This window comes from Bombus bifarius, unplaced genomic scaffold, assembly GCF_011952205.1.
Source record: "Bombus bifarius isolate JDL3187 unplaced genomic scaffold, Bbif_JDL3187 scf7180000007973, whole genome shotgun sequence".
NCBI classification, from domain to species: Eukaryota; Metazoa; Arthropoda; class Insecta; order Hymenoptera; family Apidae; genus Bombus; species Bombus bifarius.
The window spans coordinates 2,270,143-2,288,452 of NW_022884359.1; the positions used below are offsets into that span (position 1 = coordinate 2,270,143).

The 18,310-nt window shown below is 36.2% G+C and overlaps 1 protein-coding gene across 7 annotated transcripts in view; it reads right to left on the reverse strand.

The window, feature by feature from the left end:
• Positions 1-49: 49 nt before the first annotated feature.
• LOC117215941 (aryl hydrocarbon receptor nuclear translocator homolog) overlaps positions 50-18,310 on the reverse strand; it is a 47,001-nt gene continuing 28,740 nt past the window's right edge. For 4 of the 7 annotated variants that reach the window (XM_033462523.1, XM_033462517.1, XM_033462507.1 and 1 more), the window contains 10 exons: positions 11,777-11,937; positions 5,795-6,112; positions 5,227-5,430; positions 3,684-3,869; positions 3,369-3,527; positions 3,144-3,294; positions 2,795-2,952; positions 2,455-2,639; positions 2,226-2,367; positions 50-1,944 (listed from right to left, as the gene is read on the reverse strand). In XM_033462523.1, coding sequence (XP_033318414.1) covers positions 1,727-1,944; positions 2,226-2,367; positions 2,455-2,639; positions 2,795-2,952; positions 3,144-3,294; positions 3,369-3,527; positions 3,684-3,869; positions 5,227-5,430; positions 5,795-6,112; positions 11,777-11,937 — 1,882 coding nt within the window. In that variant the 3' untranslated portion in view covers positions 50-1,726. The remainder of the gene's footprint in view (positions 1,945-2,225; positions 2,368-2,454; positions 2,640-2,794; positions 2,953-3,143; positions 3,295-3,368; positions 3,528-3,683; positions 3,870-5,226; positions 5,431-5,794; positions 6,113-11,776; positions 11,938-18,310) is intronic. The other 3 variants (XM_033462510.1, XM_033462502.1, XM_033462506.1) reach the window with 2 other exon arrangements.

Consider the following 18,310-nt stretch of genomic DNA (forward strand, 5'->3'; position numbering starts at 1 on the left):
AGATAATTTGAAATAATAGAGGAGAAAGGATCATAGAATGCTTCAAAAATATGTTTCGGACTTTAATCAATTATTTGCGTTATACATATTGATGCCTTCGTCGACTTCAATATGTTAATTATTGTCAGTAATCGTAGCTACTTTCGACAAAGGATGATTAAAAAGAATTATACGTGTAATGTAAATTTTTATATATATTAGTGACAAATGTTCCCAATTCATCATGATATGCTGCAACTGTTCCTTCGATCTACTTAAGAATTTGCTAGACATGTACACCTACAATGCACTAAATCACACATGGTTACTTATAAATGCAATTATGTTTTCGTATGCGTAACATTATCTATATTTTTCTTTAGAAATATCTAAAAATGGTGTTTTTGCTTTTTTCTTGTTTTGCACAGAGAAGCAAAGTGGATTACATATAATTTTTTTTGTACATCATTGTTGTTGTCCAGTTCAAACGATGCTTTTCTTTCCATTCCACGTCGATTTTGACGATTGCACTATTTATAATTACAAAGGTCTAAATTAAAATAATTAAGCTAATCTTAGAAATCTAACGATAAGCTGGTATTAAAATTACCGTGATTTGTGTAAGTTTGATTGAGAAGTTTTTTTAAAAATACTTTGTCTTATTTTTTGTTTTTTCTCTTATCGTTTAGAATGCACCCCTCTGAACGTTTATTGAAGTGCGCCAGCTTCTTATTCGAAATAAAATCACTACCACGTAAAAAAGGAGAGAAATTACTTTCTACTACTTATTAATAAGCACAGATGAGGCGTTAAAATCCTATAAAAATGTAAAGTGATAATAATCGTACAAAATACATGCAGTCCGATACACAACCAATCTTAATGAAACATTACTTTTTCTCGAACAATTACAAATCTTGCACGCATTTTTGTTTTCTTCTAATCCAAAACTTTATACAGATACATCCATCTAATAATAGCTCGATGAAACTCTAGGCCACCCTATTACTTTATCGTTCTTGAAACTTCATGTACAATTTAAATATAGTTTACCTTACTATAATTGTGTTTTTTTTTTAACAAGGAGAGTCAGTAATTCTGTCTTAAATTTACGCTGCTTTCGTTAAACTTACTTCCTCTAGTATCGCAAAATCAGATTTATAGAAAGAAATAGCAAGAAAATTATCTCACGATAATTCATTAAATACAACCTAACTTACATTTCAGTTGTAACAAGCAAACGAAAAAAGAAGACTTAAAAATATAAATTATAATTTCCTTTCAGAAAATCCCTCTGTGTTATTTGTCATATCAAACGCTAAAACCTGTATCTCATCAACTGATCCATCTGTGCATATTATAAGTCCCCACTTTCCATATTATATTTTCCCAATATGACATTTCATGGCACTTTTGCAAAACGATATTCACGAATTTCGAATAATTTATTGCGCTGTCGTACGATCGTTAAAATTGTACTGTTAATCAATAAAATAAAAACTTCTCGTAAAACAGATGCGTTAACAAATCAGTTTATAAAATTCAGATAAACTTATTGTGAAGTTAGTTAATTCGTTTAAAGTCTTGCGCGTGAGGTGCTGACTGGCGAATTCTCATATCGTAATTAATTGCTCGAGTAAAAGTGTGATTTACGATACTTCGAGCGATCCCGGGACTCTACCAATGAAATTCGAACCTTAAAGCTTCCTTAAGGTAGATGTTTATCGGCTATATTGTTTTCTTGTCGCTACTCGAAATTAGTATTGAACATATTTAATTCCTCGAAACCGGACGCCCCACCCTGGTCTTGGAGCATTTGTAACATGTCTGACAGTTCCTGAGGTTGTGTGCCAGGTCCACCTTGGGAAGGATGAGGCTGTTGTGCTTGTCCGGCCACTTGAGGATTTGATTGTCCGCCATCTTGTTGAGGTGCTTGATGTTGCTGACTCTGCCATCCCCACATACCTACAAAAATTAAATTATTTATCCTTTTAATCCATTTTAGCGTTGTTTCATCTACGATTAAATAAAATTAATAATTAATTAATAACATTCAACATATATTTTTATGAATAGAATCTAATAGGGAATTGTTCCATTTATTTAATGTTATATGAAAGCTTTATGTAGGATATTTTGTATATTTTTGCATATTATATTTATTCTGTGTATTTCTACTTTTTAAAATTTCCATAAATGCATGAACATCTGCAGACTACTTATATTAAATTAAAGGTTAGGCTTACCGGGGTTGTTAGGTACAGTTGTGACTGCATGATATTGTGTAGCTGGTGTCCTAGCACCGCTACTTAACTGAGTATATGTTGGTCCATTTGGTGACCTCGAAGGGCTTAACTGATTGTATTGGTATCCTTCTGTTACAGGTTGCTAAAACAATGAGTAGTATTATAACCTAACTTTTGTAAAATATTCTTTAAATTAAGGTTGAGTACAAATTCATTGTTATATATTTACCTGTCTTCCAATAGCCCAAGCTTGTTGCACAGGGGTTGGTGATGTGTTAGCTGGTTTCTGAATTCTACTTAAAACAGAAGAAGATGCGCTTTGTTGACCAGGTGAACCATAAGCTATGGGCGACTGTGTCGTTTCATATCCCTGATAAACATTTTGTGTACTGGACGGCCTAGGTTGTTGAGGACCTGATGAATTTATGATCATATTGATACAATATACTTTTCAACTTTAAATATAAAGAATCTAGTAAAAAATGTAATTCAAACTAGAATTTAGTATACTGAATATATTAATATCATGATCTTTTTTATCACGATTTAAGAGAGCTAAAATAGTTTACCAGCTGTAGCAACAGCTGCTGGATGCTGCATCATATGATGCCCAGAATAGAGGGGATCCCTTGTAGGGTGTCTCTGCAGGGAATAATCTAGGCCAGGTTGTCCATAAGCAGGTACAGCTTCATTTTCTGTCTGACCATCACTACCAGGATGGAACGACCTTGAACATTAGAACACAGATGTTTTAATTGACTATGTTTGCTCTTGTATCAACACATTCACAATTTTTTATGTCATATGTATACAAAAAATTGGGATGTTGTGAACGTGTTGTTTAAAGAAGAAAAAAACAATTGCACAATACGAAATAAGTGAAATAAACAGTTCAGTGTCTAGCATGACGTCTCGTACTTGGCATGTGTATTCGTGCAGACAATGTATTCAACGTCGTCATTGTACGGGTTTAAAAATGCAAATGCAGACGTCCTTAACCACACCCAGTCACGATTTTTGGCTCGAAATCTGTACATTACAGACACCACTTGTCCTTTCAGCTTCAATACTGCAACAACAGATGCTCATTAACAATAAGGAACACGAGTACAATCGATATTTCTCAGTCTTAAGAAGTCATACCTTGCTCAAAACTTTCTCGCATATGCGTCAAATCTTCTGGATGAAAGAATTCGTAGCACGGATGACCTAAGAGCTCGGACGGCGTATACCCTAGAATTCCACCGACTCTTTGGTCCACGAAGGTAAATTTACCTTCTGCTGAATGGCGTGAAATAAATTCTGAAATAAAAGAGAAAAAGGAAAAATTAATTGTCTAATTCATATTTTACAAAGTGGATATTGTGAAATACAAAGTGAAAAATTTAGACTGCAAAACGAGTCCAAGTCAGTCACTCCTCAACCAAAATTACTTGAATGGAGATGCTTGATGCTTACCGTTATTGCTGTTCGAACCCGCTAAATCGCTACTATTCGGTGTGCTGGTGACCTGTAATCGCCCAATGGCAACCAGGCAGCAGTGAGTGCTAACGTTCTCATCTGCAACCACCCCATCATGTCCGACTTGAACAGCCTCTCTGTCAGCTAGTCCCATACCTGGTACACATGGGGGAACAAAATCACCTACAGCGTAAAACGTTGAGTCAGTCCATGGTTCCTCATAACCGACAACTGATTATGATTTACATGCTGCTAGATACAACAATGCTAAGTACTTTTAAGATGGATAGAATTTAGAATATTATTTAATTATACTTCAATATAAACATGCATGTTTAGAATTTTTTTCAACTTCTATCCAACTTGTGTTACTTTCATTCTTTTCTTCATTGGAATTATTTCTTTGTTTTTTATCAGCTCATTTAAAATAAGTAACAGTAGATTCTATGAATCACACATGCATGACGCGGTTCTAGAAAAGATCATATGTATATGTACGTATGTATATCACAAGATAACATCATAACTCACATATGAGTAATGCGGTAAAGAACGTGTTAATTACAGAGTTCCAAAAATATTCCCTCGCGAGCACCCAATGATAACAAGTAAATTCCCAACGAATCTCTATGTAAGAAATCTAAATGAAAAGACACTTTGAACTCTACATATTAGATCACTCCATGGGTAATGTCGTTTTTATGTATATAATTTTAAAATAAAAATTTGACTAAATGATAATACTTTTTCTAATTTTTCTAATTGCTGACTGAATTACATTTCTGGAGAACAATTTCATAATATAAAATAACTGGAATAAATTAATTCCTGAAAACCAACTCTCAAAAAGACTTTGTCCTTTTCACATCTACACAATAAATCAAAGTTTCATAGAAATCCATCCAACTAGAAAATACAGCCCATACCTACGTACATATTCACTTAAAACTTTTTCTTCAGAAATTTCTTCAATCGTAAGTTTTACCAGTTGCTATTTGAATTCACTTTGGAAGCTTAAAACACAAAATAAGAGATGATATTACTCATGGAACGACCTAATAGAATGATTGAAAATGGAGCGATATAGAAGGCGGAAACGCGTGAAAAATGGCTCGCAGAGGAGTCCGTTATTATGCATTGAGGTTCTTGATAAAGCATACGAATTCCGTATCGGACCCCGTCTCGACATAGTTTATCGGTATTCCAGCCGTTCTGTCGGCTGTTAGGTCAAGACGATTCCATTCATTCTTTATAAACCGATCATACTATCCGTGACCGCCACCGAGTGCCGGCCCCCTTAATTTATAGTACAAACGTCGCTATCCTCGTGTATTCTACGAAGCCGTCGGGTTCGTTCATATTCTTGCTGCACGCCGACGTCTCCCTCGCTTTAAAATAGAAAGTTGGCGCTACGTCTCGCGCGCGGCCATCAACAGAGCGGCCCCGTTATACGTCGACAACGATGTACATCATCACCATCATCATGACAATCAATTGGCGAAACAACATCGACAAGTTGGAACCTATGTTGAACACTCACCGTTTGGGGGCCAGCTTTTGATGTACCCTGTACAATGAACTACGGCGTAATTTTGACCATCGCGAGCTGGAGGACCGAGAGAGTTCCTCTGCTTCACGTGGTGGAGACCATGGGCGGCAGCCATGTCGCCAGTCGTCTGCATGTTCCCAACTTTCATGCGACAGATAAACCCTCTCCTCGAGCCCATGCACAGTCTCATCGATGCTACGGATATTAATTAAGAGTTTATTATTATAATATTGATATTATATTTCATTGTATTTTATTATTAATTAATATATTGTTTGTACCGATTATGGGATCTGGAGGATTTTAGTGTATTTATGGATGGTTTTGTTTTAGAACATACAATAGAACTCCGTTTGTTTCAATGAGATTTTACCTATTGTTTGATTAAATGAATTATCATCGATTAATTGAATTCACTTGTCTGAACTGTTATTATATGAATTGTTTTTCAGGTTCGTATAAATGGAATTTTAATGTAGCAATTTAAATGAGGTTGTAGATATAAACTATGGTTTTTTTTGAGAAATTTGTTGTAGTTAGCAAGAGAAGATATACTTACATTGTCCCTCTTTTTTCACTGTTCCTGTTTTCAAGTCAAGTACCCTGCCTCCGTTTTCCGGTTCGGCACCGCTCAGTTGTTCCTTCACTTTTTCTGTATCGTCCGGATGGACCTGTGAATAGAGGCTGGTGCCGTACCAATCGTTTTGAGTGTAATTCAAAACAGGCGCCACGGAATCGGATACGTAGATGATCATGCCGCTGGTGCAGTTCACGACGAAGAGGAAGCCATCCGCCGCCTCCAGAATCAGGTGCTTCAGCTCTTGATCGGTTAAAAACGAGGGCTTGTACGCACCATCTGAGCTGGTGTTTCCTGTTCCTGCCAAAGAATTTGTATCCTTCTTTTCTATGGCTTTTAATTAATCGTATTAGGTTGTCCCAAAAGTTGCTTTCGTTTTATAAGGAAATAATGGGTGGGCAACATTTTTTGTTCTATTCGAACAAAATGGATCATATATAATTCAATGAAATAATATAAAACAAAAAATATTCTGCATCTATTATTTCCTTATAAAACGAAAGAAACTTTTGGAACAACCTAATTATTAATCAAAGAAAGTATTCAAGTGACTTATATTTTTGATTTGTATAAATTTACTTTATCTGTATTTTTATTTATAAATTTGCAGCACATTTGTGACTGTAGATTGTAGTGTATTTATTGTAAAATTACTTAATTTTATTTCCAATTTTATTCGTGAAATTAATTTATTACTATAACTAAGATTTTCTTAATAGAAGTGTTTTGTTTAAAGAAACAAAGCGTATTGGATTTGGAATTATTCTTAGTTAATGAAGATATTGATTTTCGGTATTGAAGGATTGGTGTAACTTTAACCTTAGAATTAGCCTTTCGAAAGAGAAAATTAGTTGTTCCTTTAAGGCACGTGTTTTTTCTTTGACGAAGATTGAACTTTTATATCGCGCTTGATGTAAATGGTCCGTATCGATCGAGGGATCTACCTGGTCGTTCGACATCGAATGCACGTGTAACGAGCAACATTTTTCAAGCGAAACGAATGCTTGTCCATGGATACGTGCCACTACTTCTCCATGTGTAGATCGGGCGTTCTTTTTCGAAGTGTGTCCACTCGAATGAAATGTCCTTTTCTTATTAAAAATTGTAATAGTTGAATCCTACGATATTCGACGTAACTGGTACAAAAGGAATCAAATGTAGTTCCAAATTCAGACGATTACACGCGAGCTATTAATACTTCATTATTAATACGAGCAATTAAAAACAGATCAGAATATGTTCAGGAACAGTTAAATCATTTTATTTTACAGCATATACTAATCACATAATATTCACCTCATCTATCACATGCCGCTTATAATTCTACAGAGGGTCATTGGCCCACATAAGACTACTATAAGACCCACTTAAGAACTTCTTCAAGCTGCCTCAAATCTCGTCGCGTTATTTCCCTCGATATATTTTTCATCAAAACCATGAGACTAAGAAATCATGTAAAAGACAGGTTCAATTAGACTTTAAAGAATTTAATCAGAAAACTGAAAACTAATGTTTATGCTAGAATACTTCTAACAAACAAACTGAGACACCATTTGGAAATTGCAAGAACTAGTATCACACATGTGAAATCTTTAACTCGTTGCTAAATCTCTGATTCGAATCATTGAAGAATGGAGAGAGAATTATAATAAGAATCAGAGTTCAGAGAGAAAAAACATGAGACGATTGTGTCGTCCAGAGTGACAATCTTTCCAGAGCTAAATTACGTATTACTGTTCACAGCTCAAAGCGATAAACTCCGCTTTTTGCTATCTTTGAAATTCTAAGCACTCTTATCTTACATCAATTTCACCAATTTTCTCTACCTTCTATTTTGTTGAGTTCGTCGATTTGGCAAATAAGCGGCTCGTTTCTATGCTTTATTTCTTGCTTCGGCGAATAATAATTTACCCGCGACCCAACATTTATACGAGACGAACTACAAAAAGCGTCTTCCTTCGCAGACCTTCGAGGACAACATTAAACGACAAAATCTTTTAAATTCAACAAGAAGCGCCAACTTAAAGCAAGAGACGGAGGGGAACAAGCAAAAGAGGAAGGGAGAAGGAAGAAGCGTGGTACCAAAAATGAGGACGGGGCAACTCGGCAGCGTAGGTAACTATCGAGGTGCAAGATCGGAATTGCAAAGCGGACAGGATCCCGCGAGCATGAAGCGGTAGAAGGAGAAAGAAAGAAACAACAAGAGAGAGAGGGTCGCGATGCGATCTTTACCCCGATATACGGAGAAATTCCGGGAAGAGGTACTTTAACGACTTCCAAACAAGATCTATGGAAGACCCCGGCTGACCTTCGTTACCATTACCTTCCACGTAGAGGAACGGTCTTTCGATGGACATTAATGCCGCCGTGATTCTACTCGGTTTCCTTCCATCGAAAGAAGACGCGGATGCTCCCCTTGACCTATCTAGCGAAACATGTTCCTAGAGGTGGTTTTAGTACGCCTTTCATCTTCATTTTATGTGTACGGGCTAGCGTTTTTATTTATACGGGCTTGTTGAAGAGGAAAGCACGTTGCGAGGTGTTGGAAAAATTGAATACTAGAATCGAGCATCTGTGGTTCTGTTCTTATGATTCAAAGTTCATAAGGGAATAATGTTGATTATGCTGAAATATGTTTAAGCGAATAGATGGATGGACTGTGGAATGTTTCGATTGAATTGTTGAAGAGGAAAATACGCGATGAAGTTCTGAGAGAGTTCGATACTAAAATTGAGGACTTATGGTTGGATTGATAAAGGAAAAGATATTGATTGTGTTTGACACATCTTTTGATAGGTCGAATGATGGAGTAATTGATGATGGAGTGTAAAGTGAAAGAAACGATGATGACGTTTAGTAGAAGGATACCGAAGAGTAAATTTATGATTGATAATGTAACCCATTCACCGATGAAGCCATTCAGTAACTTAAGTACGTGTTTCTCTGTGGTAGTTATTAGAAACGGAATGGAAGGAATTTAGATTCTATTTGTTAGAATTGTTGTTCTGATCATTGTTAAGTTTCATTGGAATTTAATTCCTATACAGTATGGGACACAGACACCGGAAGCTGATACGATCTATCGATTCACAGAAATAATTCTTATTAGTAAATCGCCAATCACCCAGTAAAAATAAAACTTCAAGAGAAATCAATCATTAACACCTATTTGTGTTTAAATTTCTTTCGCTACAAACTACTAACTAGACACACTTTTGTTACTAGTATTACATACTTTGAATCTTTTCATTCTTCGTACCTCATAGTGCAATGTAATTTTACATCGGTGTTAATTAACTATATTTTGCGAAAGGATGTAATTCTACGTTAACGTGTATCAGTTATAACTTTCGAAGAAACGTAATATTACGTCAATGATAACCCGCTACGTTTTACGAAGCGGCGTAATGTTACGCCAGGTGTAACCTACAACAACTTACGCCAATCTTAATTCTACGTTAGCTACAATAAGTAATACCATACAAAAAGAAGTAATGTTACGTCAATTGTAGTTTGTTACGAGAACACGTACTTTTACGTCAACTGTGGCCTGTTATTAGAAGACGTAATTTGACGTCATCAGGTTCGAACGTATCAAACCATCAATCAAAATTGAATAAAACCTTCGGTAAAGTGTATTGGTTTAGTAAAACCAGTAAAACATATACTGGTACATAAAATAGCAAGAGAAGGAAAGAGAAAGAGCAAGGAAACTCTACACGTCAATTGGAATCGAACAAGGTTTTCTGTAAATGTGTATTGGTTTATCAAAACTATCGAAAAATATATTGGTTCAATAAACCAACAAACAAACAAATAAAAAAAAAAAAAAATAAGAAGAGCAGGAAAACTCCGTAGAAAAGCGTCTCTTGGACGTCTCACCGTAGATGCACCGCGTCCTGGCCGAAGGGTGGGTGCGTGTACGCGCGCGAACGAGCTACGTATCCCGGAGGCGATCGCCTCTCTCCTCCCAGTAGGTAAAGATTGTATAGAGAGACAGGCAACGAGGCAAGAACAGGAGAGAAGCTCTCCGGTTCGAGCAATTTGTATTCAGCGGCCGCGTTGTCGGGAAAGAGGAGAAGTGGCTATAAACAATGCGACGCACCACCAATACTTAGCTGGAATCACGGCACGCACACCGATCCACCAACAAAACGAGGAGAAAGAGAGACAGAGTAAGAGGTAAAGAGAGGTCGTATGAACGAACGCGTGTGTGCACGCATCATAGAAGGGAGCCGGGGCTAAAGGGATAGCCGACGGGGCAACTCCACCCATTCTTGCACCGGAAGCATATATCGCGCTTTCTGCATTCGATATGACCCAGCACACGACGAAACCGTCGGTGAATTACGACCGTTCCGGTGCGACTCGGCCGGATGAATTTTCTCCGCGGAGAAAGAGACGCGAGTAAAGAAAGAACCCAGTGTGTCCGTGCCGCAAGCGACATCCCCTTGCTTACTCTGACTTCTTGTATTATGAAGACGTTGTGGTTCTTTCAGAATGATTGTATTCCGAATGGGAGGTTCAGTTTCAAACTGGACTGTAAAAGTTACTGTAGAGTAATCTGAAAGTATATTTTTAAGGTTGATTGTTCTTAGTGTTTCTTTTGGCGATGAAGATTGATGGGTTGGATGGTCTTCTTGGTTAACAAGAGTAGAGTAGGTTTTGATCGCGTTGTTTGGTGAATTAGAATCATTTTTAATACCTTTGGTGTGTTATTGGAAATAGCGTATACAGGCATTGTTCTTTTAGGATAATTGTTTCAGCTGGAGTTTCGGAGTGATAGCTTCAAAATTGGACTTCTCGAGTATCTGCAAGTGTAGTTACGATGGGATGGATGGTTCTCTTGGTTGGTAGGAGTAGAGTAGATTTTAGTTGGATTATTCAGTGAATCAGAATTATTTTTAATGTTTTTAGTGTATTAGGTAGCAACCTAATATCAAGAACCTGAAGAAACTTTTGCAATATTGATGTTTACTTTCATTCGGATAAAGATGTAATTGTATCTATCTACTAATTTTTGTTATATTATTTCAATTACAATAATATCATATAGAATAATAATTCATTGTCAAAAGTGGTTTTAGTAGTCAATTATTTTTTTGATGACACTATTTTTCAAATAAACACAAGTTACAGAATTGTTACACAGGAAAATAAAAATTTTCAACGAGTAACTGGCTGTCCGATAAGAAACAAAGTAGTTCAATGCGGGACGTGACGATTAAGCATCGTCGATGTTTGAGTTATCCGTCACGAGCAGTAAAATAACTTTGGCAACGCGATCTTTAAGCTTTGACTCGGACCGATTGAATTACGCTCCGTACAGCTTATTCGATTCTTTCGCAGCTATCGATATGAAAGGTTGGAAATATCGAGCGAGTCAGGGACCATTAATATCCTGCAGAAGATGTTGTAAACTAACCTTTATCTTCCATGATTCATAAGTTGAACAAGAAATTACAAAATACGATAAGAATCATTATAAACAGTCGCAACAAATATCGCCCGGATTTTTTTAACGTTTTTATATAAAAATATCTATAGTATGATATTGAGTAAGAGAAACGTGACGAAATTTATAATTACAATTAATATTATTTACGCTTTGAGCGAAATTTTGCTAATGACTGTTTACGAAACAAATTTTTATTTTTCCTGAAAAACCTTTACAACGTCTGACTTAATGATCGTGTAATGTAAACGAGAATTCAACAAGTGTTTCGACATTTTTGTGAATTTTTTAAAAACCTGGAACAGTAATAAAACATTGGATTTGATCATAAACCAGGCTATTTGGTTGGATTGAAATTTTCAATAAATGTTTATCAGCGTAAGAAAATGCTAGAAAATTATCAAAAGAATTTAAGAAATTTTCCAATTGTTTCGTATTATCATCGTCCTTAGCGTCCCCTTTATTTTCTTCAAATACGAAAAACAATAGGAGATAAGAAAGGGACTTACCTCTGAGATTTCTCATGTGGGCGACCGCCATCCTGAGTATGGTCAATTTGTCCGGTTTCCTGGCGAGGGCTGAACACGTCGGCACCATGTCGGACAATTCGGTAATATAGGCGGTCATCTTGTTCCGCCGCCGCCGTTCAATTTCGCAATGATTCTCCCTACAGTAAGACGCAAGACAAAACCAAGGTAATTGCATAGTTCGCTGAACGATAGATAGATACATCAAATGTATCGATTTTTTTCTTTTTTCGTGACGAAAATGTACTCCAGATGCTTATGAAATTTTAATAAACAAAAATCTAGATCTTTCTTTAATATAGAAATAAAATGACAAGCTAATTTCTATTAATATCTTAATTAAGTAAAACTAACGTTACTATTTCAAAACTCAATTATTAATAAATATGAGCCAACAAAAAATTTCTCCACCTATACACAAGCACGAAATTAATCCCAGTATCCTTAGCACACGCCCCTTCCAGCGTTCTGTTATGCGATTGCAAAAGAAACTTGACCGTGAATACGATTCCGTCGATTATGGAAACGCATGACGCCAATCGTATGCGTGTGGTTCGTTTCCATGATTTAGAGGTGCAAGATACGAATACCACGCCGCTCTGTATTGTGCGATTTTCAGGCGGTGAAACGTGCGGATAATGGATAGACAGAGGAGACTTTAACGCACGAGTCGTCGTGGTTGGATGATTGAAAAGCGTAACGCAACATGTCAGCGCTTATTAGTTCATTTAATCAGGAGTACAAAGAGACGTTAAAAAGTTCGGACTTAAGAAGATTAATCATCCTTAAGACTTTCGTTCATAAAATCTGCAAACTATTCCGAATTAAAAAATCCAAAAAAAAAAGGTATTAAAAGTCTTAATGTCTCAAGAGAACTATGTCATCCCCAAATCCTTTAAATGATTGGAAATTAAAAAAAAAACTGAAAAATGTTTAAGCTAAAAAAAGCTGTTTACCCTTAAACTTCTATTCAGCAAATCTTTCAAAACGCGTCCATCAATATAAAGAAAAGAAGAGAGATCTAGAGAGAGATTTCTACAATTCAAAAATACGATATGCATATGCATACATCTGCTTCCATAATGGAAGCACGAGTGTGCGTGGAACATTAAGAAAACTATTCACGGATGGGACGTGCGTTTCCATTGATTGGCGACGTCATTGATAAGGGTACTAGTGATCAATGCAGCCAATAAATTCTGAAACGATGCTCCCATCGAGAAAAGGGGTATCGGGTGAAACCACAATTTCAGGCCTCCCCTGTTATTACCGCTACCAGAGGGTAACCGGCGCGAATAACGGCGCGCGTCTTTTCTCCGCTTTCTATAGACCGGTAATTGTCGGCGAGCAATCGTAAATTTAATGGCATTTAATTCCTGATAATTTCAGTCGAACGTACCACACAACAAGGACGAGCAACAAACGACTTTCAACGTCGCGAGAATGAAACGTATGAAATTTATTGGAAACATCCCCTGTTTTATCCATTTCTTGAGATTCTATGTTCATACTAAGCTCATTGCAAAATATAGATAGATACGTGTTTATAACATTGTAAGTAATCATTATCAGTAAGAAAAATATGTAACACAGAAATTAGGGGACATGTTTTATTATGAATTTTGGAGGACTAGGTTAACGTGGTATTTACGATTAGAAATCGAGAAAGAAGAAACGAGAGTACGTCTGAGAACTTTTCAGGGTGACTTTTCAATTAAAATAAAAAAGCAAGATAGTAAAAATTCAATAAAATTGATTTATGAGAATTTCAAAGCGAAGATTACGAATATACAACGAAAGAATCTTTAAGATAATTTCTTTCTTCAAACACGATTCTTCTCATTTTCTACTACTAATATAAAAGAAATAATAAGAATGAAATAGGAAAAATTCTATGAAATTGATTTATCAAAATTCCGCAATATGAATTTTCCCTTAAAATAAAATTTTTCTCATTCCTCGCTGCTAATATGAAGCAAAATAATAATAATAAAAATTCCATAATGTACGTAGACTTATAAAAATTGCAAAGCTTCATATCAAATGTGAGAATTTCCGAGCACGACTTCCCTCTTATTAAGTAACCAAGGTCGTTTCTCGGTGGATAGAAGAGGCACACTGCGGAAGATTAAAGGCAATTTGAAATACATGAATGAACTCGTTTATTTTCTAGACCCGGGTGTATCCGGGATGTTTCTCTCCTTGGCTCAACTATCGCGACTCTCTCTCAGCTATGGGGTAGAGAACTTCCTTTTGTGTCTACTCGCGAGATAAGACCCTCCATCTCGTTCCAGGTCCATCAGGAACTATTACCCCGTGCTTATTCCACTTTCAGATTCCCAGCTTTCGTTCTCCCTCGTGCAAACCGACTCTAGATTCGATCAACTCTTACTCTTTTTTCATCGTATCCAACGTGATTGGGGATGATATTTACCTGACTATTATAATTTAACTCTAGTTATATTTTTTCATTTAATTGTTGTAATCTTTATGTCTGACTTATAACCCATTATATCTGTAAAAAGTATTGTTGTAATTAATTTTTCGTTTCATATCTGAAATTTCGTCGAAACTAATTTCATTTAGTTCACCATGCTTTTTCTTAAACTTTTTTGCTATAGTTTATTGAATTTTTTAAACTCTATGTATCTTTATTTAATTCTTTGAACGTCTTTGGATGAAAACTTTAGCTGTAATTGATTTTTTATTTTATATGTAAGGACTCTTCTCGATTTCAAGGAAAGTAGTTTTAATTTACGATGCTTCTTTTCTTTGTTGCAGTTTATTTAATATTTCTAGTTACATAATTCTTTTAACCTCTTTATATTTATAGATCTTTTACGAATCTTTTTATTAAAACCTCTATGCGAATGATATATATCTATGAAGAGTTTAGCTAGATTTAATTTCTCGTTTCATACGTAAAGTTCTAATGTTGTCTTGTTCTAATTTCAACGAAAATAGTTTGAAGAACTTGTGTTCTGTTCAACGTTTTACTACGGTTTACTAAATTTTTTAAGGAGGAGCAGTTGGAATTTTTTGTCGATCGGACAAAGAGACTCTCGAGTGAAATATTGCTGAAGTTGACGTGAGGCTGATGTCTTCGTGTCGTGAACATTGACCTCTCGTTAAGTTCCGCGTCCAGGACGTCCACCCCGTCTGAAACACAGCGACCTCGCACCAGAAAAATTGTTCTCCAGTTTGTTCCATGTACAAAAGCTTGCTCTGACCAAGCCGGCGATAGCACTTCTATTGTAACGTAATTAGTTTCACATACTCTGTGGTTTTGAAGACACCAAATCCTCGATTTTAAGGTAGTTTAGTGTGAAATATAACTGGGAAGCTATAATTATTGGGTCTCTTCCTCGATAGCACCACAAATGTTTCAATTTCTTTTTCTTCCATTTTTAGAAAGGCTAAGAATACCGGAAATTTGGCAATGCTTCTATAAAATTAAGAGACAACAAATTTATTTTATGAATATTCATACAGCGAATGCTAATATCTATCTAAATCACAGGAGATTGAAAGAATCTTTCGCCTGCTCTCATTTTCAGAAAGTTCAACAACTTTTCCAGAAAATTCTATTAAAACATATTCTAGAGTATGCTCTGTGAATTTCCCTAACGCAACATTTCCTCAAGAAAGAAGAAAGCATTTCAGAAGATTCCTACAATTTGCATAACTTTGCTTAATTCTACGATTTTCCATGCCACGAACAGTAATAAAACATATCAATTGCAATACTATAGAAACCCAAAGCAATCTTCCTCTTCTGCCAATTTTCAAAAAGACCGACGATTTCTCCAAATCCTCCATTTTCGTCGGCTTACTCACAATCTCCATAAAGAACGAAATCCCTTCCTCGTATCCCACCAATTTCAAATCATTTAACTTTTGACTTCCTCACGCCTGAATTCTCAAGAAAAAAAAAGAGGCTTTCTTTCGTCATACGCCAAAATCAGTCAAATCTCGGTAGCTTCTATATTCTACATATATCCGAACTTTTCAGCGCTTTCTCCCATCCATTTCGTAGAAAGAGTTGTCGGCTGGAATCGGTAACGCTGCCCTCGACGACGTGGGGCCTCGAAGTCGAAGCAGCGCAAGGGCCGCTATTTAAAAGAGGCCAGGACGCTTAAAGCGCAAGTATAAAGCAGAGTCTGTACCGTGCAGGACGGTAGAAGAACACAAGAGGAGGAAGGGGCAGAAGAGGAACGCGATCCAACGAGAGCAGGACGGAGGGAACCTCCTGGGTCAAGGGTCAGACGTTCCGAAGTTGCCCGCTCGCTCCGTGGGTCCAGCGAACGCTATACAGGGTGGGTAGATCAAATGTTGCTTATGTTTTACGGTGAGTCCCTTTGCGATTCAATTTTCCTATGTTTCGAGTGTTTTTCAATTTTCATGTGTCTTCTGCTTTTAGGATTTGAAAAGTAAATTCCTAGTCATGAAAAAGTTAAGAGTAAAAAAGAAAATTTTGAATGTATTATTTTAACGTTTCAACGTGATGTTAATTTCGTCATCAACTTTCAAGTGAATAAAAAAAAATGTATTCAATTTCAATATCGTTAGTATGTACGCGTTAACACGATTTTATATTTTACATTCTTATAAGTTAGAGAATTTTTCAAGTTCTCTCAAATGTTGAAAGATCGGTCATTTTTGTCATAGCTTTGCATCGATCGCGTTAATTTGACGTACTTCGATCACGATTTATTCGTGTCCTTCAAAAATGAAAGACGGAAGAAATACTAAGACTACCAAGAACTAAAGTCGAGCTGCCTACTTTTCAACTCACTCGAATAATAATTATGTTCGGTAGTACAGGTGTGGTGTTAAAGAATCAAGGATTTCGTGATTTGTACCATTTTTCCTCTAAACTCGTCACACACACAGTGTTATGAAGAGTGTACGGTTTCAAAACCTACATTATTCATTTCTACAGGTGTAGAAGCAGGTGTAGATTACAGGATCAACGATTTTGTCGTTTGTAACGGTTTTCCTCTAAACTTGTCATACGGTAATCATTAGCTGTACTACTTCAAAGCCTGCAAAATATTCATTTGAAGCATCAGAGCAGCCAAAGAGGTATAGCAAAAAAGCTACCACCCAGTATATCGATCTGTGCATTACGATGATACAAAGTCGGCACTGAAATGCACGTACCGCACACATAAAATCGTTCTAAGGGGGAAAAAACGAGTTCCTCGACACACGCGAACATACACCTGCAAACATATACATAGAGAAATTCACGTATAGATACGGTAGGAAAGGAGATCGCGTAGGAGATCGTTTCGAGTCATCATCGATACGCTCGGTATTACGAGGCAATCCTATAAATGACAATGTCCGTATGTGAATTATGGATTCGTCTAACGATCGAGTCCGCCGGCGTGTCGATAGAACTTACGTACACCCTCCTGTTCGAACAATGAAATGAATTATGAATCGATCGAAGAACGTTTAATGCGATCCTATTCGTTATGGAATATATTCCGGCCGTGGACGTATGCTAACGAGCTGTAGACACCGATTGATTTATGCCAAATCTTAATATTCCGAATGCTTAATGGCTCTGAATATTCGTTTCGCGGAAGTTCGATTTTTTTTCTTCCTTCTCTTTCTCTTATTCGTTGGAGATTTGACGACGATGTTCGAGCGAGAATGATAATTTCGCGCCCTTTTTTCCCTTGGCGTTAATTCTTTTATGGTTAAGAATTTTCGATCAACTGTCCTTTTCTACTATTGGAAACTGGATAATTCGACTGGTAACAAAATGAAGACGGTACTTAACAATTTTTCATCGTTGAGGATTAATTCTCTCAGGATTAGGATTTCGATGATAAAGACGACATTAGAGTGAAAATGGTACTTCTACTAATTTAAAATTCGTCCTGTTATGTACATTTTACATGTTTACTATCTCATGATAAATATAAAAATAAATTTATTGCTGAAACGTAGGTTTCATGTAACTTTAAGAACATCTGTATGATAAAATAATTAAGTAGATAAAGATATTTAATTCTGACGTATTTTCCTAAGAACAGCGAATGATATGATATAGTGTTTAGTAAACAAAATGGATTAATTGGGGAATATCTGTAATAACGTTTTCTTGGAATTCTATATTTAAAAAAAAATCAGTATCATGTTTGGTCCTGCTGATAAAATGGTTACGGTTCAACGTTATCTGGCAAAATAGGGCACCATGATTGAACGGAAAACGCAAATGTCAGTGTCTAATTAGTTCGTGTAATTATACCAATTCTTCTTTGCCATTTGAATAATTTTGAATTCTCTTTCAAGCACCGATAACACAACCAATTTTAAATAGTTTTAGAAAAGAAAAGATTGCGATTAAGAAGAAAAGGGTCGCCAGCAGTCGTGTCTGAAGTTCGTGCAAACATAAACCGGCTCATAAAATAATAGAACATCGGAATAGGCAATTTCACGTCGAATATGCGACCCGTTGAGTGCCCTTTAAATCATTTACGAACGAAGATGTTATAATCT